The sequence below is a fragment of the Lolium rigidum genome, chromosome 2 (genome assembly GCF_022539505.1).
Source record: "Lolium rigidum isolate FL_2022 chromosome 2, APGP_CSIRO_Lrig_0.1, whole genome shotgun sequence".
Classification (NCBI taxonomy): domain Eukaryota; kingdom Viridiplantae; phylum Streptophyta; class Magnoliopsida; order Poales; family Poaceae; genus Lolium; species Lolium rigidum.
In genome coordinates, this window is record NC_061509.1 from 223,246,045 (window position 1) to 223,272,659 (window position 26,615).

The 26,615-nt window shown below is 47.7% G+C and overlaps 2 protein-coding genes, 6 non-coding genes and 3 pseudogenes across 8 annotated transcripts; 9 read left to right on the forward strand and 2 right to left on the reverse strand.

Annotated features, from left to right (window-relative positions):
• Positions 1 to 3,286: 3,286 nt before the first annotated feature.
• LOC124690590 (putative U-box domain-containing protein 42) lies at positions 3,287 to 8,961 on the forward strand. Its single transcript, XM_047223956.1, is given in 6 exon segments — positions 3,287 to 3,406; positions 4,279 to 4,333; positions 4,730 to 4,855; positions 5,367 to 6,283; positions 6,383 to 6,692; positions 7,311 to 8,961. Coding segments are annotated over 6 exon segments (3,138 nt in total). The 3' UTR covers positions 8,921 to 8,961.
• Positions 8,962 to 9,827: 866 nt separating this feature from the next.
• Positions 9,828 to 9,905, forward strand: LOC124693848. Its single transcript, XR_007000296.1, has one exon. It is a non-coding gene; the product is annotated as a small nucleolar RNA R160 (small nucleolar RNA).
• Positions 9,906 to 9,973: 68 nt separating this feature from the next.
• On the forward strand, positions 9,974 to 10,054 carry LOC124693847. The gene has a single exon (XR_007000295.1). It is a non-coding gene; the product is annotated as a small nucleolar RNA R160 (small nucleolar RNA).
• Positions 10,055 to 10,314: 260 nt separating this feature from the next.
• Positions 10,315 to 10,393, forward strand: LOC124693845. The gene has a single exon (XR_007000293.1). It is a non-coding gene; the product is annotated as a small nucleolar RNA R160 (small nucleolar RNA).
• Positions 10,394 to 10,484: 91 nt separating this feature from the next.
• Positions 10,485 to 10,564, forward strand: LOC124693843. The gene has a single exon (XR_007000291.1). It is a non-coding gene; the product is annotated as a small nucleolar RNA R160 (small nucleolar RNA).
• Positions 10,565 to 10,630: 66 nt separating this feature from the next.
• On the forward strand, positions 10,631 to 10,710 carry LOC124693844. Its single transcript, XR_007000292.1, has one exon. It is a non-coding gene; the product is annotated as a small nucleolar RNA R160 (small nucleolar RNA).
• An 82-nt stretch (positions 10,711 to 10,792) lies between these two features.
• Positions 10,793 to 10,871, forward strand: LOC124693846. Its single transcript, XR_007000294.1, has one exon. It is a non-coding gene; the product is annotated as a small nucleolar RNA R160 (small nucleolar RNA).
• A 1,390-nt stretch (positions 10,872 to 12,261) lies between these two features.
• On the reverse strand, positions 12,262 to 15,501 carry LOC124688212 (protein FAM32A-like). The gene is made up of 3 exons (XM_047221922.1): positions 15,410 to 15,501; positions 15,095 to 15,243; positions 12,262 to 12,566 (listed from the first exon to the last, which is right to left on the reverse strand). Exons 2-3 carry the CDS (start codon positions 15,237 to 15,239, stop codon positions 12,313 to 12,315), a joined length of 399 nt encoding a protein of 132 aa, XP_047077878.1. The 5' UTR covers positions 15,240 to 15,243; positions 15,410 to 15,501; the 3' UTR covers positions 12,262 to 12,312.
• Positions 15,502 to 17,274: 1,773 nt separating this feature from the next.
• LOC124690591 lies at positions 17,275 to 18,257 on the forward strand (annotated as a pseudogene).
• A 4,642-nt stretch (positions 18,258 to 22,899) lies between these two features.
• LOC124690593 lies at positions 22,900 to 24,313 on the reverse strand (annotated as a pseudogene).
• A 274-nt stretch (positions 24,314 to 24,587) lies between these two features.
• Positions 24,588 to 25,631, forward strand: LOC124690594 (annotated as a pseudogene).
• The last annotated feature ends 984 nt before the right edge of the window (positions 25,632 to 26,615 follow it).

Consider the following 26,615-nt stretch of genomic DNA (forward strand, 5'->3'; position numbering starts at 1 on the left):
TAGTAAGAATTGTTACTGGAAGCAAAATACAGTATAACAAAATATCAGTACCTAACATGTCAGCGCGAGACCAAGCTTGCATACACATGAGGGCTTCAGCCATATTTGGAGCAAGCGAACCACGGTGTGCACTAAGTACTCTACCGCTAGTGCTAAAGGCAGATTCAGACGCAACAGTTGTTACCGGTATTGGCAATATATCATGAGCCATTCTTTGCAAAGTAGGATACTTGATGCCTCCAAATTTCCACCAGCCGATGATGTCCAGCTCTGTAGTCATTGGGATATTGGGCTCTTCGAAGTATAGATCCAATTCAGTGCGCACACGAGAAGCAGTCACAACTGGCTGAGAAGACATATAGGCACTGAATATCTGCATGGCTTCATCTGTTCCAACTGTGGAAGCAGCAACGCTGCCATGTTTGGATGAGCAACCATCATTCCCAACAGGTTGATATTCTTCCAACAGATCAACCATTAAATTTCTGATTCTTTCTACTTCCATATTTGCATATTCATATCCATAAAGGGAACCAAATAGAGCCTGCAGCATATGCAACTTATATCTAGGATCAAGGACTGTTGCAACAGCCATAAGACCATGGACATCTTTCCAATATTTCTCAAATTTTGTTTTCATTTCCTCAGACATCTTTTTGATAAGAGGATCATCACTAGTGGACCATTTCCTTATTGATAAACGAATGGCAGATATTTTTGGGAAGAAGAGATTGGCTGTGACATATTTAGTACCCGAGAAAAGCACGGTGATGTCAAAGAATACTTTCAACCTCTCGCAAAGCTCTCTTGCAAAGTTCCAATCCTCGTCGGTTGGACAACAATTTTCTTTTGCAAACAGTTTTTCTCGTTTGTTTAGCTTTTCAAAGATTGGGATGTATTGTAATGCAATGTCCAGCATTATATATGTGGAATTCCACCTAGTTTTGCAATCCAGATTTAACCTTCTAGTGTATGCAATATTTAGAGTCTTAGCCATTTTCTCAAACCGTTCATGTCTTTTAGGTGTGGCTGACCAATAAGCAACACTATCACGGACTCTACCAATACCCTTCTCTAGTACATTCATTCCATCTTTGACAATGAGATTAAGAACATGTGCACAGCAACGCATATGTAAGTATTTACCATTCAGCATAAGAGATTGGGTATTCAACTTATCTGTCAACTCTTCAACAGCCTTGTCATTACTTGTGCAATTGTCCAAGGTAATTGTAGATACCTTGCCCTCAAGATGCCAATCAACAAGACACTCATACAAAGCTTGACAAATAACTTCTCCATTATGTGGACATGGCACATAAGCAAACCTGAGACAATATAGCATATAGGTTCAGGTTTGGAATGATTTAACAAACAAATCAGAGACAAGATAGCATACACATTCAGATTTAGAATGATTACCTCAACAAGAAACTCTTCAAGTTCCATGATTCATCAATATAATGTGCAGTAACAACCATGTATCCTTTCTTCTGATGGCCTGCCGTCCACATGTCTGATGTGATGGCTACTCGATATTTCAAGTTTGCGAAGTATCTAACCATCAATTCCTTTTGGGCAGCATGCATTTCTAATATATCCTTTCTAGTATAACATAGAAAATAAGACACAATAAGAACAATGGTACTACCAACAACTGAATACAGCAATTTAACTAGATGATTACCTAATGGTATTCCTGCAGACCATCTTGAACAATGGCTGTAATGTCTTGCAGAATTTCCGAAATAAAGCATGCTCAACAATTGATAGTGGATATTCATGAACACAGATCATTAGGGCAAGTTCCTTCCTTGCAAGCGCTGCGTCAAACACACCATCATTATTCCCGAAATTAACACTCCCATCAACATTCTCTGTTAGCTTTAATTTCTGCTGTTTTAGGCCCACTGGTGCACACTTAGCACCACAAGTTTTTAAGTGATTTATTAAGTGACTAGTACCACCTTTACTTCCTGCACTAAGCCATTTTTTACAATACATGCATTGAGCTTGGTTTTTGACCTCGTCTTTAATAAACTCATCCCATACTGCAGATGTATGCCTTCTCTTTGTGCCTCTAGCAGTAGCAGATACACTAGCACTTGCAGAAGGTTCTGTACCAGTACCTTGAGCTTCATCGAAAGGAGAGTTACTAAGAACACCACCGACAACAGCCGAGCTTGACACTGCCGGCTGAGAAGAAGTGTGCTCCGTGGAAGCCATTCAACTCTTGTGACCTGTCAATGCAAAAACACAACAAATGAGATGGTTGTGGCGTCAAACATTCACGGATTTGCGAGCAAGAAGCCAAGAACACATGCCAAACAGAGAAAAAATGACCAATATTCCTAACCTACTGTAGTGATGCACTGCTGCAGTGCTGCTGGTCAAGAGCTGCTGCGTTCGTGGCGGATTGAGAACCGAGCTCGTGGGCCTCGTGCCGTTCGTGCGCTCGTGAGATGCAGGCACATGTACAGGCCGGCAGGGTCACAGGCTCACAGCCGGCCGGGAGATGTAGGGGGCAGCAGCGAATGAGACGGCGTGGCGTCGTGGCGGCGAACGCAAGGTGATGGAGGGGACGGCGGCCGTGCCCATGGGCGGACGTGCCCATGGGTAAAATTGCCGGCTTGACTCAAACCTCACACTTTCTAGTTGAGAGCCGTCTTTTTTGTGACTATCATAATCCATATCTTTTTTACTATTGATCTTTATGGGGAAGTGTTGTTGCTTATGAGAATATGTTGTTATTTATAGTATGATGTTGTTCATATGTAAGTGTTGATGCTTATAAAGGGCCTGTGTTTATAAATTATGGTTACCTATTGTTGTTTATGGCTATTTTTGCTCAATTTGATGTGTTGTAAATGCAAATATTTTTATCTGAAAATACACATTGACCCTGATGGGTATGAAAAAAATGTATACCCGTTAATGGATATGGGTAGCATATACACTCAAACTAGTCAGGTTAGCCCAACCTGACTCGACTAGATCTAATTGGATTCGGCCAGCCCGACCAATTCTATCACTAGGCGGGGCATATGGATTCGAACCTTTCTGGTTTGTCCACCTGAAAAGCCTAGTCAGGGTAGTCGAACCCGATGGTATAATATTTTTGAAAATATTTAAAACACGTAAATTAAAAAAAAAAACCGCCACCTTTTTTTTTGAGAAAAAAGGCTCTTCTAGTGGGCCGCAGTGGCTGGGTATATGTTGCTCCCATTGGGCCAAGTAAATGAGCTGAACGGATCATTGGGCTGTGGACATGTGGGCTAGCCAGGCCATGTCGGCGGCGGCGGCGGCGGCGTCAAGGGAGGAGGAGGAGTCGGTCTCCGGCGTCCGCGGCCGAAAGTCGGCGCCTGCCACGCGCGAGACAGGATCCAAATTCAGTGCTCAGCTTCCAGTGACGAGATGAACTCCTCCGCGCCGCCAGCCCCTCGCCGACGTCGACGCCCGGGCACACCTCCGTCCGCAGCCCCTACTCCGGTACCTCCCGGTGATCTCCCATTCTTCCCTCGCCCGTGCTCACATCCGCTCTCAGCACCTCATAGCACATTCCATTATTGCCGCCTCAGAGACACGTTGCACACATCACCCTGCGTCCTGCGATGCATTTGGTACATGGTAGTTGACTAGTTGTCCTTAACTGACGCACGCCATTGACTACTGTTAACACCATGACCTCAACAATCAGGTAGATGCGTACAAAAAGAATCTGTCCTTGTGTCATACCATATCCTCACTTATTCTATGGTTGCTCAACAATTAACATACATTGTGTCCTTTTCTGATGCTTTTTCGTAGCTATAACCTGACTTTCTTGCATCCATTCCTAGTCTATATTCGAGCATACTAGTATATCATAGAATACAAGTAGCCAGTAAAGGTTTGGCACGAGTCAGTCCATCAGTTTCATTTAGGGCACTATGGAAGAATCTTTATCCCGCAGTTTCACAAGCCAAAATTCGTGACAACTGACAATTAGCTTATGCAGTTGAACTTGTGTTGACTTTGGTCCCAGAGAATTGTTCAAACCTGCCTAGATTGTATATAATAGTATGATGGGTTAGTTGTGGTGACATTTTTTAACGTGCTTACATTTTAGCCCAATCTGAATGTTCAAAGTAGCTTGCTCTCGCTATCACCTGCGATTGTGATCTGCATCTTTTACTTTACTGATGCATCATCCATGGCTTCATGCTGAGAGTAAGAAATCAAATGTTATGACTTGTTGGGTACTGATGATATCATTTGTGCTATCCTCTATTAATCTAGGGAAACTGGAACCATTCCACTGCAAAGTTTGCACTTCTGAAAGCCTGTGGCCAGAGTATGACATCCCAATGCAGACATCCAATGCATACTTCTAAACTGCAATTTCTCTTTGCAGTGGAATGTCTCCCAATTTACCATTAATCGATGATGTATAGCTTTCACCGATAAGGATGGCGCTGTCATTAGGGTCTCTCGGTAGCTTGCCAACCTACCGCCTAACTTTGTTTCTATTAAGAACGTCATACTTCCTGTTTGCAGGAATGTTGTCATTCTGTCACCAAGATTGACACTCATTTGTCGTGTTCTTCTTTTACTTGGATAACATCATCAGACATTTCCTGTGATAAATAAGTGCATTATTAGAAGGGGGCATAGCAGTACCCAACCGGAAAAGCTGTATACAATTCACCCATTTTGCTGGCTCTTCTCTATTTGCACTCCTCTATAGTAGATTGTGCTTCACAGAAGGCATGGCAGGCTCAGTGCTGGAGATAAAAGAGGCAAACATGCTCATTCTATAGCTCCTCTACAGTGTACACAAAATCGCAGCGTGCAAACTTGGAGGTTATGGATACAGGTATTGTATTATAGCTGTAATCTTCATTCGTTTGTTTGGAGACATTTTGGAAAAACATTGTGTTAAGCTCTTCTGAGAAAAAGATGTTATCCCTTCTTCAAGAAGATTTTTTTTATGCTTTGCCAGCCTAAGGATCACAGATTCATGGCTCTTAGTTGTCTTTTCTGATCTCTGTACTTCAGGTAGAAAAGGCTGCTGCCTGTTCATGCATAGTTTAGCTAGATAGAAAAATCATTAGTTTAAGAAGAGCACCACATGAAAATGTCAAAAACAATGCAGGTCTTCTCTGAGTAACCATCATAGTAGCTTAAGGCCTCATGTGTTCCCTTGTAATGTTTTTTTTTTTCTGAAACACTCTTCAGTTATGTCTGCTCCGATGTGTCATTCTGATTAATTAATTTGCATGTTTCATTAGCTCCCTTATCTGAACAATGTTTGTCGTAGAAGGCTCCTTTATCTGAACAATAACTTGCATTGTTCTTGTCTTTGCTGCTTCTGTATGGATATGCAGTCATGGTGATGGTACCCACTGCCATTGTTAGCCAAGAGGACTCCATGGAGTCAGGCAAGGCCATAATGGAGCGTCAAACAGCTCGGAGGGCCCCTGCCAATATGATACAGATGCTAGAATCTCTATTTACCAGTATCAACCTTGCTAAAGACCTCACTGCAAAGTGCAGAGGAAGAGCACTGCAACTCACAGATGATGAGATGCAAATCATAATACAAGATCTGGAGAATGTCATTGGGAACATATGTGATCATCTTGGTAGTATACCAGCATCAGCACTTGGCAGCAATGCTTACACAGATGTGGCAGACAGGCCCAATAGGAGGTCTGTCTACGACAGTGACATGCCGAGGCTGGTGGACTTTCTGCGGGGAATGTACCATGAATCACATGAATTTGGCGGGCAAATGTTCAACTCTCTCCCGGAGGTCACGGAATATGTTGAACCTCTGTATGATGGATTCTTCTGTCCACTGACAAATGAGGTGATGACTGATCCTGTGATAACAGAGGGCGGTGTGACATATGATAGGAGAGCCATAGAGGAGCATTTTGAGAAGTCTGCAGACAGTTCTGAACCTGTCTGTTGCCCTTTCACAAAAATGCCATTGCAAAGTAAGGCAGTGATGAGCAATGCTTCGCTGAAGAGTGTGATTGCAGAATGGAGAAGGAGGAATGAGGCAATGCGGATCAGGATTGCACGCACTGCACTCTCATTGTCGACTACTGAGGCTATGGTACTTGAAGCCATACATGAGCTGAAGTTGCTGGCCAAGCTGAGGGGGAAGAACAAGGAGCTGATGCATAAGATTGGGGTCACCAAGTTCCTATCACGGCTGTTGGACAACCACAATGCACAGATTCGGTGTGACACTCTGGAGCTTCTGTGCTTGTTGGTTGATGATGAAGAGGGAAAGGTAAGTAGGAATACAATTTAGAATAGTAGACATGCTCAATATCCAAGCCTTGCACTGTATATTATCATGAAAGTTTAAAACTTGCTTCATGGCATACAGGATATAATTGGAAAAACTAAGGCCATTGCCAGGACAATAAAGCTACTGTCAAGTAATACTACTGATGAAAGGCACGCGGCCATCTCTTTCTTGCTAGAGCTTTCAGAGTCACAGTTATTGCTGGAGAATATTGGATCAACTGCTGGAAGTATTCTGATTCTCACCACAATGAAGATTAATGATTCTGATGATCCAATTGCTGCCGAGAAATCGAGGGTAGTCCTCAAGAACCTGGAGAAGTGTTCGAAGAACATCAAGTATATGGCTGAAAGTGGTTACCTAGAACCCCTTCTGAGTCATCTTGTTGAAGGTATTGCCTCTGAAGAAATTATGTAACTCTGTTTCGTTCATTAAAATATGTTATGCTAGTTTAGCACAGTAATAGAGCATATTGTTATTGTTTCCTTATAAGTGTGATTATATTTGAACCACCGAGTTTTTTTAAGCATAAACCATCTTCTGGTTAAGTAATAGCAAGATGCATTGTGTTGCTACACACTAAAAAGATCATAATACATGTTTACAAGAATAATTTATTTAAAAAGACTATTTACCTTATTTAAATGAGGTGTGCTTGGCGAATCCGCAAATTCATAGTAGACATCATGTCTTTTGACAAAACAAAAAGATTTGAGTGGGCAGGGCAGAACAAAAAACCTAGCAGCATTAAAATGTGTACTTCCCAAAGCTGTTGGTAGAGAACCAAACAGTTTTGTACAAACCCTGAGCAGATGGATCATCACCACCAATTTGTTTGTTTATATGAGTAAAGAAACTCAAGTTGATTAGCTACACTACACATGTTAGAACCGTCTCAATTTTATACACTTTAACATCTGAATAAGATTAAGGGTGTTGAGTTGAGGCTCACGGCCTTCTGCTCCAGTAATTAATTGAACTCCAAGCTGACATGAAGATTCCAAAACAGGTTCTGAAGAGGTACAAATGGAGATGGTCAGCTACCTAAGCGATCTGGTACTAGAGCAGGAGCTCACAATTGATGTCAGCAAGAGCACATCGGACATTCTCATCAAGTTGGTGTGCAGCTGCAACACAGTGGTCCATAAGGCAGCGCTCAATGTCCTTGTCCAGCTTTCCTCGCACCACCCCAACAGCAAGGTGCTCGTCGAGGCAGGTGCTGTGCTGGTCATGATTGAGGAGCTCTTCATACGGAAGATAGATGACGAGCCCGTGAGCTACAAGGCCAAGGCTGCCACCGTCCTAGCCAACATTATTGAGTCTGGCATTGATCCAGACACCACCGTCGTGAACAAGGAAGGCCACGTTTTCTCGTCCAAGTACTGCATCTACAACTTCGTACACATGCTCAAGTGCTTCATGCCCGACGACCTCAACCTCCGCATCATCCGCCTCCTGCTCGCACTCAGCGCGTTCGCCAAGCCCCTGGATGTCATGGTCTCAGTTGTCAGGGAGAACCACCGTGGCCATGCCATTGTCGAGCTCATGAACTCCCCAATGCAAGCGCTTAGCATTGCTGCGACGAGGCTGCTCATCACTCTGTCCACACACATTGGGCACACCATCGCCGAGAGGCTCTGCAAGACGCAGGGGCAGCCGGGCAGGCTAGTCAAGAGCATCAGCCACGCCGGGCACGTCAGTGAGCGGCATGCTGCGTCGGTGACGCTCCTCTCAAGGCTACCGCACCGAAACATCTCGCTCAACCTTGGGCTCGTCCAGGAGGGTGTGGTGCCGGTCATACTGAACGGGATAGATGAGATGCAGAACGGCGCAACGAGAACCAGCAGGTACGCGGTACCATACATGGAGGGTCTTGTTGGCTCTCTGGTGCGTCTCACCACAACACTGTACAACCCGACGGTGCTGAAGGCAGCCAAGGACTACAGCTTGGCCTCGGTGCTCACCGAACTCCTCACCGGGGCTGCTGGAAGCGGCGAGGTGCAACGCCTCGCTGCTGTGGGGCTTGAAAACCTCAGCTATCAGTCCATCAAACTGTCCCAGCTGCTGCCCGAGGAGGACCCACGGCCAAAAAGGAAGACCATACTTAAACGCCTGATGGACTCAAGGGTACACAGCAACAAAGCCCCCCAACACCACATCTGCCCGGTGCACCAGGGAATATGCTCCACGGTGACAACCTTCTGCCTCCTCGAGGCCGGTGCCATCGAGGGTCTCCTTGGCTGCCTGGAGAACGACAGCCCCCGAGTCGTCGAGGCCGCGCTGGGAGCACTGTGCACGCTCCTCGACGACCGGGTGAACGTGGAGGGGAGCGTGTCCGCTCTCACCAAGCTGGATGCGGTGAGGCGCGTGCTCGGGGCGCTGAGGCGGCACAGGGAGAACGTGGTGTGGCACAAGTGTTTCTGCCTGGTGGAGAAGTTCCTGATGTATGGCAACGACAGGTGCGTGCGGGAGGTGACCGGAGACAGGACGCTGCCCACAGCGCTGGTGAGCGCCTTCCACAAGGGCGACGCCGGCGCCAAGCAGGCGGCGGAGGGCATCCTCACGCGGCTGCACAAGATGCCCGACTACTCGGCAATCTATCTGTCCGTGGAGATTTAGAGCTTGCCATGCTGCTGCCTGCTGGTGACTAGTATCCTAAGTTTGCTGATGGGCAAATGTTACATGTTACAATGTCTAAAGCAGAAGAACGTTGATACTTAAATCTGTTTGTTTAATTTCCAGTCTTGTGATTTGTGAACCTGGCCGTTTGCACATATGAATCAAAGAGATTGATATCTTGTGACGGAAAATGAACACGCTGAATTGCTTGTGTGAGCTATTCTTTTGCTTAAAATGTCACAGAATTTATACCAAAGAACAGACGATGCTGTGCCACTACCACCCAAGATGCTTATCCATTATAGGCAGATTAAGAATAGGCCTGATTAAGCCCAAAGTGGTAAAGTCGGCCCGTTTATATTTTTCAAGATCAGCCCATTTATATCTGGGATCGCTCGTTTCCCTTGCCGATATGTACCGAAGAGACAAACCCTAGCTTTCTCAAACCTTAGAACCCTAGCCGCCAGGGACCTGCTTAGCTCCTGGCTCTTTTTTGTTTCTGGCTCCTTTCGTTGTTATTTTTGTTGATTCGTTGTGTTTGAGTTCTTGGCCGCTTTGAGAGGGGTTAATCCTTGTTGCTTTAGTTTTACTCGCTAGGAGTACATATTTTTCTTCGTATTGTTTTCTGGATCTGATTGTTTTTTTTATGGTTAACTAGCACCATTAGCCCCCTGCGCTGTTGAGCTTTGGAGCAGGGAAAACTGCGGGAAAAGGGTATCTATGGGTGCAAAATCAATCCATGGGTTGGACAGGAGCTCTATACGTCTGTGGAAGCAAGCGAATTTCCTCAGTATCACTTCTTCTGGCCACATCGCATCGCCTTACTGTGTTATTATAGTTTGTTTTCATGTCTTTACTGTCTTCGCATCATTTATTTGAGTAGACCATTCTCTCGTATTTGTTCAGAAGCGAGTGAGGAGGCGAAATCATCTGAATATTTTTCTACTGTAGATAATACCAACATGGTTAGGGTTATCTGATCGCTTCGTGTTTAAATCTTTCATGAGTAACAGTTGTGTTTGTTCACCTGAGTTCTGTTAAATATAATAGCACGGCAAAATGAGGAAGTCTTACCATCTGAAAGTCTACTATTGTGGATAATGCATATATGGTCTTCAAAGTTCTCTGATTGCTGGATAATGGGCCTACCTAGATTGGTGCCTACCTAGATTTATATAGGAATTATTTTTCCTCGTTCTTTCTTGGTAATTTGCTCTCAAATTGCTTCTTGATGATGCTCGAGTCAAAAACGCATGTTTTAAGATGTTCTGAAGCAAAATGAGTACTTCATATGATCTGAAGTATCCGATGTTGATACTTTGTACCTACACCTTACTGATGTCCATCATGGTATTCTTTCCTTCTTGCTCAAGTCAAAGTTTATATAGTTGAAAAGCAAAATGAGGAGATTATATGATCTGAATATCAGATGTTGATACATCCATACATAGCCTTCAAAGTTCTCTGATTGCTCATTGTAGTTATGCCTACACCCTCTTACTGATGTCCATCTTGGATTCTTTTCTTCTTATTTGGAGTCAAAATGTGTTTTATGTAATTGAAAAGCAAAATGAGGAGATTATATGATCTGAAGTATCAGATGTTGATACATATATTCATAGCCTTCAAAGTTCTCTGATTGCTCATTGTAGTTATGCCTACACCCTCTTGCTGATGTCGTCTTAGTATTGTTTTATGTACTAGTTGAAAAGCAAAATGAGGAGATTATATGATCTGAAGTATCTGCTGTTGATACAACCATACATAGCCTTCAAAGTTCTCTGATTGCTTTAATGTACACACCTATGTTGCTATTTGATACTGTGGCTATATACTTGCATTACAAAATTGTAATGTTTTAGGCGCTTGAGAAGCAAAATGAGAGGATATATGATCTGAAGTATCTGATGTTGATACAACCATGCATGGTCTTCAAAGTTCTCTGATTGTTTCTCATGAACCCTTGAGTAACATGTTTTTCAAGTTCTTTAGCTACACTTTATCACTATTCTCTCCTATATCGTTCTTGTTGTAATTAGTGTCCTGCTCTTTACAAATAAAACTCTTGGCATGATAGCTTTGATAGCAAAATGAGATGTGTACTTCTTGATCTTGTAGGCAAAGAAGAACAATAATGTATTTTTTATCCTTGCAAAAGGGAAATGTATGGCACTCTTTACTTCTAGTTTTGTGCTTTGCATAACTAAAAGATTTGAAAAGTTGAGTGTACACATGCAATCTCTTATGTTAAAAAACTGAAAATTATTTTCAATACAATTTATCTTTCTTTCTGAAGAGGTTTATCTAATGGATTCTGCACTAGATTTATAGCAGCAATATTTCATGTGTGATCAACCTTCTACACTACCATGGTTCTGGGTTTCAAATATCTCAACACGCAAGTGAACGGCTGAGGGTCATTATGTCGGTTGGAATGATCGTGGAAGCTGGTCAAGGCTCAGCCGAGATTATATAGCATCCTGTTGTAGTATTTTGATCTGGTGTACTCAGTGTAGTTTGACTTGTACCAATTGTGTAATGTATGATAACACACCAATTTCTATTGCAGATATTCATTTTGCTCTTTTGTGTTGTGAGTAAGCTAAATAGATAGATCTAAATATATGTTGTTGTGTACTACCTCTGTTCTGTATTAATCGATGCACCTACAAAGCTACTGTGCATAGTGTTGGTTTCAATTAACGGTGGCGAAAAACCAGTTCTGAACTTGGGTGTAGATACTGTGATTGAATAATTTTAAAAAAAATAGTAAACAAATTCATTTTTTTTTTTGCGTAGACCACTACATGTGTCTTTTTTCGGAGATTTTTGGTGTGCAATTAGAACACTTTATGTTCATTGTCCAAAATTTTCCCATATTTTTTAATTTATTTGCTATTTTTCTAAAAAATATATTCAATCAGGAGCATGTACACCTACGTTCAAAATTGCCTTGTCCGGACGGAGGGAGTAAGTAAACAGAGCTATATGCCTAATGTAAATGAACTTCTTGTTATGTTAAAATTGACTTTCAGGAGATAGGTTGATTGTAGGATACAAACGGACAGTAAACCAATTTCTACTCTACTCCGATTGAGGATTTGCCAGTCACAAACCATACAAATGAGTTAGACATTGAAAATTTCTCATATGCAATGTACGAATGAGAAGGGTTCAAATGCAGACGTTATGTCCCATTAATTTGCGAGGGCGGATACTCACAACAGTTCAGCTATTAAACATTGTCTTGAAACACAGATAATGTGCAATCAGTTCACAGGTTCTCAGTTTTTGTTCTTCAGAGACGAGACAACCCATTGTTTCAGAGCGTGCCCATTGCTAGATAAGTCCAGCACAAAGAACATTCAAGTGAACCCAAACTTTCTTGCTTATTAACCAGGGCCGACCTTTGGGATATCGTAGTGCTCACTAAGATTCGCCAGGTACTGGTTGAAGTCCTGGATGCGATCCCTGTGCGACTTGTCAGCTACCTTTGCCAGCTTGTGCACATCAATCTTCTGCTTCTGTTCAATGTAACGACGTTCAGCTGGAGTGAGGTGATCATAATCGCCTTGTGGATCCCCTTCCTCTCCCATCTTGCCAGCTTCACTCAATTCAGGGTCACCAGGCAATTCAGAGCTTCCACCTGAAGATTAACATCGAATTCACCATTCAGTATATTCAGCAGGATGCGGTTTTAGATTTACAGAGTTATGTCAAAGATATAAATAGATACAATCAAGTTGCTGGAAAAATCAACAAGGCATACCATGAGTGACAACTACGGAGTATAGTTTTATTGTATGTATGTATTCATATTAACATGGGCAATATGAATACATACATTCAATAAAACTATATAAAGCAAATACCCTCTAGGTTCAACCACTCAGCAAATTAACATAAGCACCGTGCCATTGCTAATTGAGAGCAAGGTTCAAAAAGGCGCTGGGCGTTAATTAAGCGTTTGGGCACCGTCTAGAGCCTAGGTGGCTTATAGGCGCTGCCTAGGGGTGATTAGGCGTTCCGTAGGACATGCCATCAGGAACAGCTTTCAGGGTGCAGGAGCAGATTTTAGGGTGCAGAACGGAGAAAAGGCAGGGAAGGAATCGCTCTGACGCTGAGAGGATCGTCTAGTCGTGACACAATATAATCTCCACAGGATGAAATATGCTAGTATCTTGTACATACTGTTGGTATTTGGACCAGCCTTTGTGAAAATAATCTCCCCATTTTGAGTAATTAGGCTAAATCGGATATAGAGGGATGTATTAAACAGGAACCTCTAACCCAAGGTTCAAATAGGCATTATTCTAGGCGGGCATAAGCGCGAGGCGCTGGCCAAACGACACGCTTTTTCCCTAGGCGGTGGAAAAGGCGGGCAGCAAGGTCGCCCAGTGGCAGAAAAGTGGTAGCGCTGCAGTCGAAAGAGGTGGCGGAGTATCTGACTGCAAGAATGGAGACAGGCAGAGGAAGCAGCCACAGCTCCTGCAGTGACTGTATGTGTAGCTAATTTAGGGTGCATTGACTGTATGCTCTAAATTAGCTACAGTTCACATAAATACAAACCCCTAGTCCTCTTTATCAGCTCCAAATAATCAGTCCAACCAAGTAACAGCACTAAGATATTTCTACCTATGAGCCTATAGTGCAACACGACGGCCGTAATCACAGCCACGTCATCGATGATCTCGTCATGATGTTGGAACCACAGCAGCAGCACACGATTGCGCAGCCCAGGTTGTGTCGCGCGTTAGCAAAATAGGTTGCACGTTCACTCCATATATTATTGGTTTTTACCTATTACTACTGTGTCGTTACCAAACCAAGGAAGAAAGCTTGCTAGCCAAACTGTGACAATCTGCATCAGTAAAAACTCACTGCAGCTAATCTATCCAAGAACATGCAAAGGATTGACACCAACCATATATAGGGAAACAAAGTTTTGTATTAAGGCGGTCAGTATTTGCTGGCATGGGCATATGCAGCATGTTTAGACAAAGGTAAACCATCAATTAAGTAACCAGCAAATGGGTCAAATCAATTGTTCAGATTTGAGATGCAACAAATCAATCATGATTTCAGACCTAATGGACACTTTAATGCTCAAGGTCACGGTCAAACTCACGGCGGCTACTCAATCCAAACATATATACCAGAGTGACATCAAATAAATATAGTCTATAGGGGAAAAAAGCTGTCTATTAAGTGAGTCAACGCTTATGTTATTGTGAGACAATGGTAAACCATCAACTAACTAGCCAGCTGATGGGGTCAAATCCATTGTCCAGACTTCAGAGGGCAACAAATCAAACATCTGTGCTCTAAATTAGCTACAGTTCACATAAATACAAACCCCTAGTCCTCTTTATCAGCTCCAAAATAATCAGTCCAACCAAGTAACAGCACTAGGATATTTTTACCTATGAGCAGCCTCTAGTGCAACACAATTGTCATAATCACAGCCACGTCATCGACGATCGCGTCATGATGTTGGAACCACGGCAGCAGCACGCGATTGTGCAGCCCAGGTTGTGTCGCGCGTTAGCAAAATAGGTTGCATGTTCACTCCATATATCATGGGTTTTTACCTATTACTAATGTGCCGTTACCAAACTAAGGAAGTAAGCTTGCTAGCAAACCATGTCAATCAGCAGCAGTACAAACTCACCGGCTCACGGCAGCTACTCTATCCAAGAACACATGCACAATTGGCACTAAGCATATATAGGGAAGCAAAGTTCTGTATTAAGAAAATCAATATTTATGTATTTGATGGCATGGCATGGGCATATGCAGCATGTTCAGACAAAGGTAAACCATCAATAAACTAACCAGCAGATGGGCCAAAATCAATTGTTCAGAATTGAGAATGCAACAAATCGATCATGGTATCAGACCTAATGGACACTATAATGCTCAAGGTCAGCTTCTCAATCCAAACATATATACCAGATTGACATAAAAAAAATCTACAGGGAAACAATGTTGTCTATTAAGCGAGTCAATGCTTATGTTATTGTGAAATCAATTGTCCAGACTTCAGAGGGCAACACATCGACCATGGAACCGGCCCTAATGGACACTACAATTATCGAGGTCAAAACCAATTGTCCAAGCAATCTGAACAGATGCTAGCGGTAAGAGTAGAGCAGTTGTAGAAACGAGCGATACCTTCGTACTGCTGGCCATGCTCGACTTGCGACGACTCCTCACGGCGGTGCTTCTTCTTCTTCTTCTTGACCGCGCCGTCCTTGACATCCAGCGGCTTCCCCTTCAGCTTGAGCCTCCCCCCGACGACGTTCTTGTATTCCGACATCTCGCTGCAAACACCAAGACGCAAGAGAGATTCAGCGAAGCAGAATTACTACTCAGATGGTCTGCGGGGTCGGGTGGAAGTGGAATTGGAACGACGGCGCGGCATAGATTTGAGCCGCACCATACGGCAGAACAAACTAGACGAAATCGATCAGGGAAGTTAGGGCTTACGTTGCGTAACAAGAGGAATCGGCGAACCGGAGGAGGCGCGTGCTTCGGTGGGCGGGGCCGCTTGGCGGCGCCGGCGAAGGTCGAGGGCACGGGCACGGGCACGGCGGCGGTCGATTTGGCGAAGGGGATTTAACGATGCGAGACTACCGTCTACCGACCTGGCGGATTTGGGGTCGGGATCTTTTACCGTCGGTCGGTGTGGAACTCGGAACTCGGAAGTCGGAACCGGAGGTTTGGGCCGAGCAAAATGATATGGGCCACGTGGTGTTAGGCCGTCGAAGCCCGAATTGCTGCGCATCGACGTAATGCTACATGCCCACAGCCAACGAAAAGAAGGCGACCTGCTGAAAAAAAAACGAAAAGAAGGCGAGAGAATTGATGAGTAGTAGTCTGGTGCTAAACTTCCAAATATTCTTTTTTAAATCTAAACATCAGTCTCTGCATCGATTGATACTTATAAAATCTTTATATTGTGTTACTGTTTGTTTTCTTACAACTCACGGATCACATAAAGTTGCTATATGCAAAAAAAATATAGTTGCTATATGAATAAGCCATCGAAGAAGAAGAAACGAAGTGAAGCATCTTAGCATTAACATGTCAATCTTCTATCAAGTCATCGGGCGGAAATGTATACCTTGAGAAAGGAAGAAAATGGTATTCTCTTCGACCCATATTAGATGCCACTAATATAGATGTATCTAGACATATTTTAGGCCTAGTTACATCCATAGTAATGACAAGTAATATGAATGGGAGGGAGTAATTAATTTTTTAAACACTAATCCGTGATGCATGACTTGTCTAGCGTGCTCACTTTCAAATCTCAAAAAAGGCATGCTCACATTCAACCTAATTTCCCTGAAATGAGACTGTTGCCAGAACTTGTTCACCTAACGCCTTAAGTTGGATAGGATTTTGGGAAAACTCAGTACCCCCTAAGTGATTTCATGTGAGAGGTATGTGAGCTTTTACCGCTTTTTCTCTTGATTTCTGCAGTTGTCTTATGTTTGAAACAAACACATCAGTAGCTTTGTTCCCCTCTTTCTCCTTCTATTGTCCTAACCCTAGACGGACAGTTGGCGGGTGGGGGCGAAAGCAGTGGAATATTGGTAGTGACGACAACATCAACTTGGGGTGACTAGGGTATACCAATGTTGATCTAGGAGCTCCTTCTCTCTATTTTTCATATTTGTGTGCGCTTCATGTCTTCACGGTGGCTAGTTCATGACCACACGATCGGTTGATGACTAGTAGATTTTAATGGCCACCTGGAAAAGAGCGGTGAATTCGGTGATACCTTTATTGGTACAAGACTCTGCCATATAGATACCATGAATAGGCACACAATGCTCAAAAAATAAGATACATATATCTCCACGGCAGACAAATGTTGATATGTGGTTTCCCTCGTTTAAGAGATTGAAATGTGTGCTATTCTCCAGCAGCTATGGTTTATGTCTCTCAGCTTGGTAGTCCCTCCTCCGAATATGTTGCATATAGAAGATAAACTTTATAAAGTTTGATCAAGTATATGTATTGAAATTTGCAACATCTATAATACTAGAATGCATATAATATATTTTATGATGATTGTACAAATAATGACTTGATATTGTGGATTTTGTTTCCTCATAATAATTGGCCAATCTTGATAGCTGTCGCGAGTGTCGTTCTATGGGGAGCGAGAGCGACCACCACAACCGATCCATTGTTCACCTGCATCCGTTGGATTGGAGCCGGACGTGCACGCCCATCCCGTTCGCCCTCGCCGGCGCCGCCCGTCCGGTACACCAACCCAACCACAGTTTTAAAGCGCCCACGAAAAGCGGGGGGCGAGAAAAAAACACAACAAAACAAAAGCGAAGCGCAGCGAGTGGACGAAAGCAAACGAGGGCCGGAAAAGAGAGCGAGAGCAACCGGGCCGCCGCGCGAACGTCCTCTCCACGAATGGCGAATTATTCGCTCGCCGGCGACTGCTCCTCCGGCGAGGACCCCGCCTCCTCCTCCTCCTCGTCCGCGCCCGCCACCTTCCCGTCCTTCTGGCCGCCCTTCCCCTCCTTCCTCTCCGACTCCGACTCCGACGCCCCCTTCCCTCCCCGCTGCGCCACCGCCGCGCAGCAAGACCCCGCCGCCGCGTTCCTCGGCCTCGATTTCCACGCCGACGACGACGAGGCGGACGTGTGGGCGGAGCCGGACGAGGCCGGCCTGCCGCTCTGCTGGGACTGCCTGCAGCTGGAGGAGCACGAGGAGGCGCACCACCACCAGCGCTGGGACGGCCTCGGGCTCAGCGACGCCGAGGAGTGGGAGCAGGTCGCCACCGGCAGGGACGAGTTCGAGGCCGCCGCCGTGCGGAGCCTCGAGTGGGAGGTGCTCCTCGCCGCCAACAGCCTCGGCAGCCTCCTCGTCGACGACGACGACACGTACTTCCTCGACGACGCAGAGGACGCGCTGTTCGGGCAGCTCGCGGCAGACGCGGAGCACGAGCCCCCGGCCAAGGGCGGGCGGGCGGCGGCGAGGGCCGCCGTCGACGGCCTCCCGACGGTGGCGGTCGCCGACGCGCAGTGCGCGGTGTGCAAGGACGGCATCGAGGCCGGGGAGGCGGCCAGGAGGCTGCCGTGCGCGCACCTCTACCACGGCGCCTGCATCCTGCCCTGGCTCGCCATCCGCAACACGTGCCCGCTCTGCCGCCACGAGCTGCCCACCGACGACGCCGAGTACGAGACGTGGAGGGCCAGGCGGGCCGCCGCCGACGACGACTATAGGTATGGGCATCGCCGCTCGTCAGGCTGAGGCTACGCTGCTGAAACAGCCTGTAGTTTCAAACAGGGAGTCAGGGAGAGAGTGATTTGCTTCAAGGGCCAATGCGTTTGCAGTAGTTCAGTGTTGCTGCGAAAAATCATTTTGGCCAGGAGAGAGGGAAAAGGGGTTCAAATCGATCTGAATTGGAGGATTTTTCTTCTTGGTTTTGCACAGAATGATACGAATAAGGTGCATTTCAATTTCAAATAATGCTGTATCTTGACGAGAGCAGACGAGATTGTTCCTTTCGAATCAAATGGAATGCAAAGGGAATGAAAGAGAATCAGTGATGAGTCCACTCTGTTTCGAACGATTTGAGCATGCATTTGTATCTAGCCATCCAAATTTGATATACTGCTTCAGTCTTTTAACTCTACGCGATTTGAATTGTTCCTAGAAATGCTAGGCAACACAAGTTTCAGTTCGTTGCGGTTTTTGTGCCTAATTTTTGGGTAGAAACGATCGAACGGGAAAGTTATTCCAGCAAACCTCATTTAAGAAATCTGATTCTAAAGCAACAGCAACTTCTTCTTGCACTTTGCTGGTACTGGTTTATCCACAATCTGCAGTGAGGAAATCCCAAGCAGATTGGGGTGAAAGAGACAGAGTACACTAAACTCATTTGTTTCTTCATCTGTATTAGGACTAGTGCGCACTGCGCAGCCACGCAGGGTCTGAATCCAGCGTGGGCACTTGGTATTCCTTGGAGTGTTTTCGCTCGTTCAGCAGACGTAACGTAATCCGTGTGTTGTGTAAAGGGCACCTCGCCGTGCCCGGCGGCCGGCGTGCACGAGCACCAAGCTCGTGGCCGTGGGGGTGTTTCCGTAGCTTGGGAGCAGGGCGACGCGTCGAAGACGAAAGGCTGGGTAGGAAGAATGGAATCGGTCGACGTCCCGCCCACGGGCCAATGCATCTATATTCTCTTCTGCAACTTTGCTTGCCTCGCACACTGCTGCAATCTCTTCATGTGGTGGTGTGGAGCTGATCACTGATGCGGTGCATGAGGGCATCTCCATTGGGCCCACGTTTCAAACCGGTCCGTGCCGATAGGTGGACCCATCGCACACGCTCCAGCGACGCGATCTAAATGGACTGATCCGTTCGGCGCACATCATCGGTCCACCAAATTTAAGGAGTTGATGCGTCTGCCACAACCATCAAAACAGTCGTTGACCACTGCCAGCGCCACCTCAGCTCTACGCCGACGTTGATGTTGATGGCGCTGGGACGTTGCACGGGGATTGATGGCCAGCCCTACTTAAACTGCCAGGCATGCTGCTATCATCCCCATAGCCATCGACATCGCCTACAAACCAATGCCGCCACTTGTCCAGATGGCTCAAGAAGACTGCCAATAACCACGAGGCGAGGTCGTCATCCTACCGCTACCGGGAGTCTCCACCTCGTTGTAACCATGCGCGCACTCGAAATCTGTCACCCGAAATCTCTTGTCGCCTCCACGGGTGATAGATTTCGTCAGGCCTCAAGCCGCGATGACGCTCTAGCAGCCTTCCCAAGAAATAAGAGCGCAACGGACATTGTGTGCCCTTGCTGGAGTGCCAGCGAGGGTGGGCGCATGCTAACCCATCCCTTCACCGTGAAGTCTCCCTGCTCAGAGGATGGCACCTCAACAAGGGCACGGTGCTCGTGCCGCCTGTATCGACCGACGAGCCGACACTTCCGGAGGAGATGCGCCACCACGTCCAGCGGCTACCGCCTGCGCTACTACCTCACCTACCTACGCGCCGCGCATTTCTGTTGTGGGAGCACGAGTCGAGGTGAACGATCCAGGATCATAAAGACTCGAATTTTGTCGTTGGTAATGGTTAGAAAAAGCACCAATCACCAGTCGAAGCAAGCCTAGCTCCCAATCCATACACATAACATGTCCAGTAGCGCATCTAACATGCAAATCCACTTGCGAACAGATTTTGGGCTTTGAACGGGATCGGTAAAGTTTAGGGTTCCTTTTATACCAAATGAAGCATTTGGAACTAAAAGTGGACTTGTGTGAAAGTTGAAGGATAATACTCCCTCTCCATTCCATTAAAGTTGTTTAAGATTTATCCGCGGGTGTATCTATACGCTAAATAACATATAGGTGCATCCAAATTTTGACAAATCTCAGACAAATTTAATAAGACCCATGGAGTACTTGAACTTTCATCTTTGCGTAATTTTCACTCCATTCTTCTGAGCTTTAGGAAATCTCGGAAGTTAGAATGAAGCACATAAGAGCGAGTTGAATAGTATAGTCAGCTACTGGCTATAAGCAAGATGACACATGTTCTCTATAACTGACATATAGCTAACATGTACAATAGTTGACTATAAAAATATATTATCAATATATGACCCAAAATGTTATATTTAAATTCTTATATCCTATTAACTTACTTTATTGTACATGCTCTAATATAGAAATGAGATCACCGTAGAGGGACATCGATGCATGCCATCCATTTGCATCGGAGTCGAAAGCCATGCAAGCATGTCGAGCAGTCAACCCAAACATCGTCGTGTATATTTCCCTTCCCTCACAGTTGCCTTGTCGTGCTAATCTCCGTGCTCGACCTCTGCACTACCCATGTCCTAGCGCATTGTGAGTTAATGGCACCCGATGTCATTGAACAAGTTGCAAAGCGAACTACAGTACACAACTTAAGGGCATCTCCAGTGGAGCGACGCATATTTATGCCGGTTTACGTCGGGCACGGACACAAAAAACATGCGTCTGCCCCTTCTCCAGCGGCAGGGACATACTTATTTGACCGCATGCGTGATTAGAGAGGAGAGAGAGAAAGATTCTGTTTGTGTGGCTAGCAATAAGCGCATGCTTGATTAAAGGGGGAGAGAGGGCTGCATGCAGCCCAACCGGACACAAACGGACGCGCGGACGCGTCCGCAGAGACGCATTCCTGGCGCATATTTGGTCCACGTTTGCGTCAGGACGGACACTGCGGACGTTTTGCGTCGCCCCGCTGGAGGGCGTTTTTTGTTCGCGCAGACGCAAACGGACGAAAAACGTCCGTTTGCGTCGCCCCGCTGGAGATGCCCTAAACCGTGTGCAGGCGAGGTCGCAAAACGGTTTGATGCCCCGTTTTTGGTAAATGGCGATCACACGTGGGGCATGTTGATGGAATTTTGGGCTTTTGGGCTTTGGTCCATGGTCCATTATCAAATTCTGAAACTCACATGGTTCATTCAAAAAATCGGTGGCAACACTAGTGGGTGCTAAAGTTTAGTCCCACATTACTAGTTGGGAGAGAGTTGGTGTGGTATATAAGGTGAGCTATTCTAGTCCTAGTAAGTGAGTGAGAAGAGAGAGAGAGCTCTCGCGCACTCCTCCTCCTTCGCCGCCCGCCTCGCCTCGTCACGATACGGCAGGTCCCGCCGCAGGTTTTTCTGGATCGTGGCTGTACCGACTCGGACGTGGGCTGCGCCTCACGACCTTCCCGAACCGCACTACATAAGACTCTGCGCAACCCTAGCCGCAGAGATGAGACGCATACGCGACTACCTGTTTCCAGTTTATTGCGCCGCCGCCTTCGTCTTCCTCATCCCGTCCGTCGGCGTGCACCGACTGCTGGGACAGTAGACCTCCGGAACCCTGCCTCTCGTGAACATGTACGGGTGAGGGGCAATCAGGTTTTTGGGAGCGCTCCGGCGCGACTACTGGCATCACGACGTCGTCATCGGACGACGAGTTCCTCCACACCGACAACTTTTTCCCGGACCTCACCGACTTCTTCGATAACCTCAACATGGGCGACAACGACGCTGCTGCGAAATATGTGATCTTGTGGTTTCTCTTTCAGTTTCTATTAGAGTTTCTTCTTCTAGTTTCTGTGGTAGATGCGATCGGTTTGACTTGTTTACATGTGATCTATTCATCTACCTTACTAGTCTGCACGATTAGTTTATCTGTTATTTTCATAGTCATGATTTATCAATTACTTGTACGGATTATTTCATATGGATGTTTGCTTATATATTCAACACATGTGAGGTAAATGAAGGAATGGTTTTGCTAAGAACTTAGGGCTCCTTTGATTCATAAGAATATGGAAAATGTGGGAATAGGAAATATGTAGGATTGAAATGTTATGCCAAGTTGAATCATATCGAAATATGGTGTGTTTTTTTATTGTAGCAAATGAATTTTTCCATGAGATATGAGCTAATGCTTTTTTCTATAGAATTTGCACTATAAGATTCCTATATGAATAGTTCCTATAGAATGTATTCCTATGAATTAAATGACTTGTATAGAAAATTTTCCCATAGGATTCAAATCCTACATAATTCCTATGTCAGTCCTATGAATCAGAGGAGCCCTTAGTTCGTGCTCAGTCAAATGATGTCCTATTCGATTGCATTGTGATTATTGCATATGAGTTGTAAGTTGGGTTAGAAGCGAGATTTTTTCGTAAATAAGGAAAATCCTCCAGACCGTAGATTTGATTCGTGATTCTTAGTTGCAACATGTGTTTGCAACAAAGCTTGTTGACATCAATCAAATTTTACAGAAACACCCTAGACTTACGCGTATTTACACAGCCTAAGTCTACCACTCTCGCACACTCGCATGGTTTACGCGTGCGTGCTCTACGTTGCCCGTGCCGCAACACGCGCCGAGCGAGACATGTTTCGATCAACTCCGCTCCGGCGCGTCATCATCACGTACGTCAGGCGCGCGCGTCGGATGCCTGCCACACCTTGACCGAGCCATCGAGGTTGCCGCTGTACACCGCCCGCTGCCGGTGGCCGTCCGCGTCGAGGGACTCCTCCTCATCCATGGGCCGGCCATGGCAACGAACTGCCGTTCCTCGGCCCGTGTGGCCGGTCAACACGGCAAAGCAGGAGTGGTCGGCGCCGTCGTCGCGCGCGGCGCCACACGCAGATCGTCCTGTCGGCGGACCCGCTCTGGACGACGCGCCCAACCACCGCGCGCGGGGGATAGCCCGGCCATCTTGTGTCCGTGCAGCGCCCTGCCGTTCCTCGGCGCCGCTCTCCTGCGCGGCGGGGTACCAGTGCGTCACGGCCCTGCCGTTCCTCGGCCGCGACAGCGATGGTGGTCACGGCGCTGTCGGCCTTGCGCGGCACCCGCTCCATGACGTGCCTCGTGGCGCCGCCCTTCCCGGCGCCACACCTTGACAATGACGTCGGCGGAGCCAGGGAAAGCCAGCGCGTCGAAGCCCACGGCCACCACCGTGTTGACGGCGTCGTCGTGGGTGCCACACCTTGAACGTCCTGTCTCTTGTGTCCCATGACGCGGAGTAGATCAGCCCGGCTTCGGCGTCCAGGCTGAGGCACGACATGGCGGCGAAGTACCGCAGCTACATTGGAGCTTTGCTTGCGCTGCCCCGTCTCCACGTAGTGCGACGGCCTGGCAGAGCTCATCAAGAACTCCCCGAGCCGCGGGAGCGAGCCGACGTGCTTGTGCACGACGGGGCCATCGGCGGACGCTGCCGGGTACCTTGCCGTCCTGGTGAGCCCGCTCCCGCACTTGAACCCGGCGAACTCGCGCCAGTCGCTCCACACCCGCGCGTTCTTGAGTCCGCGCCGGTGTGCAGCAGGTCCCCGGCCGCGGCGAGCGAGTAGACTTGCCCGCCCGCCCTTCACGTGCCACGCTAAATTTTACATAGCATGGAAATTTAGAGAGGTTTCTGTAAAATTTGGAATAGCAAGAAAGATTGAGATCATTAAGCCATGCCCGACCTTTGAACTGCCGCTTCTTTGGCGCACGCCGGCCGCGTCCTCGAAGAGGAGGAGCAGGAGGGCGGAGGCTGTGTCTTCCTCGTCGCCGGGTTCCACCTCTGCGCCACCTCTGCCCTGTCGCACGCCGTGTCATACTACCGCTGCACTGCACTGCCGTTGCCCTGGCGCACTGTTGATAGCTGAATTTGGAATTGCAAAGTGCAGGAAGCATCCAGCATAAACTGTACTAACCACTGCTGTTAACTGAATTTGGAATAGCAAGAAAGGTTGAGATCAGTAAGCATTGTTGTTGTGATTGGGTGCTATGACCCCAAAAGAAGTCCAGTTGCGACAGTACATTGTGCAATGTGCAAACTGAACAAAAGTTGCTGCATTTGCCATTTAGTTCAGCTCAAGTTCAGTTGTGCCTGTCATGCATTTAGTGTAATTCAGTTAGGAGCAACAATTGGCATTCGGTTAAGAGTTCTAAATATCTATCACTTAAATTTGCACAAGCACTGCAAACATAGGAACATCTTGCCTTGGTTCAGTGATCTCAACCTTTCCCTGCAGTTCCAAATACAGTTACTAGCGATGACTAGGTTGGACAGTTCGTCCACTTTGCAAATTTTTGGCACGGTTGTTGTTATGCTCAGCGATCCAAATTCACTTAACGATGGCGTCGCCAGCCAGACTCGCCATCCTCCTCTTTGAGGACGCGGCCAGCATGTGCAACGGCGTCGGCAATGAAATCGGGTTCCTGCTCTCCTCTTGGAGGACACGGCCGGTGTGCGCCACCGCCACGGCGTCAGGGCAGCAGGAGCGCAGGGCTCGTCAGGTCGAGCGCAGCCGCCAGGAAAGACACGGGCGCTGGTTGAGACGGCCTCGACGGCGACCACGTCCGTGAAGCTGGGCGTGCCGGGGAGCGAGTCGTTGAACTGGGCGGACTCGTCGCTGTGTTTCCAGGGGTTCGATCTGCTGCCGTCGGATGCGCAACGAACAAATCGGAAGCGTCGACGTCCCTGTGCGGTACTTTCCTAGACGTCAGGCGATCGTTCCGAAAATGTGCACGTTCAGCTGATGCGGCACCGCCGCGCAGCAAGACCCCGCCGCCGCGTTCCTCGGCCTCGATTTCCACAACGACGAGGAGGACGGGGCCTTCACGTGGGCGCCGCCGGACGAGGCGGGCCTGCCGCTCTGCTGGGACTGCCTGCAGCTGGAGGAGCACGAGGAGGCGCACCACCAGCGGTGGGACGGCCTCGACGCCGGGGAGTGGGAGCAGGTCGCCACCGGCAGGGACGAGGCCGCGGCGGTGCGGAGCCTCGAGTGGGAGGTGCTCCTCGCCGCCAACAGCCTCGGCAGCATCCTGCTCGACGACGACGGCGCCGGCGTCGACACGTATTTCCTCGACGACGACGAGGACGCGCTGTTCGGGCAGCTCGCCGCGGAGGCGGAGCACGAGCCCGCCGGCGGGCGGGCGGCGGCGAGGGCCGCCGTGGACGGCCTCCCGACGGTGGCGGCCGAGGAGTCCGGCGGCGCCGCGCAGTAACCGGTGTGCAAGGACGGCATCGAGGCCGGGGAGGCCGCCAGGAGGCTGCCGTGCGCGCACCTCTACCACGGCGCCGACGTTCCGCCAACGGGCCAATGCATCTATTCTCTTCTGCTCCTTTGCTTGCCCCGCACATTGCTGCAACCTCATCACGTGGTGATGTGGAGCTGATCACTGATGCGGTGCGCCGGTGGCTGAGGGCATCTCCACCACGTTCGAAATTGTCCGCGCAGACAGGCAGACCGGCCGCGCATGCTCCAGCGACATAACTACTATACTATTTGGGAACAAACATCTTTTTTGTAAGAATTTTGAGGTATGCTGAGAATTAATGTGGAGCTGACACGTTTGCACTTTATACTTTAGATTTCTGCTGGGTTTGAAATGTGTGCACTTTCGGTGCTTCCTACAAAACTTTAAGAAGCGCTTGGATTATGTGACCCCTTCATGTGCGTTTGATTTTTTTTCTGTGTGCGTGTAGCAGTCTAGAGCTGGACCCGCAAGTTCCAGTGCGGTCAAAGCGACGCCCATGGTTCCACGATCACCGCTTAATTGCATCTGGTCCCCATCTCTCCCATCTGTTCTCTTTCTAGGCACCGCCGACGCCATCGTCCACCAGGACCGGCGAGCGGCGAGCGGCGAGCGGCGAGTAGGACCTCCGTCGACGGGACAAGCCAGTAGCGCAGTGGAGAAGCCCCGCGTACATATCTCCATTGCGAGCAGATGGCGGCGCGGAGGCCTCAGAGCTCCTTCCTCTCCCACCCGAAACATTGCCGGAGCCTACACGGCCGTCCTCGTGGTATCCCACTATGCCATGTCTCTTGCCCCATGCCCAAGCCTCCTGCCCTGGTCTCCTCCCCGTCCCGATTTCCCCAGATGTGGAGGTTGACTAGCTGTGGGGAACGCCGAGAGCCCTCGCCGACGTTTTCGATGCTGATGTGGAGGTTCGTGCGCGGAGTCTTCGCCGGCGGCCGTCTGCCACGGGCACGGGCCGATGCGCCGCCAGCCCGTGACGGGAGGAGCACCGCCTGGGCGTCGCTCAGCGTCGGAGGGTTGGAGGCCGAGGAGTGCCACAGTCTGCGTGCCGGAGGGTTTCGCGAGGCCGGCCGTTGGCCTCCATGGCCATGAGCTGATGGTTTAGCTCCATCTTCATGG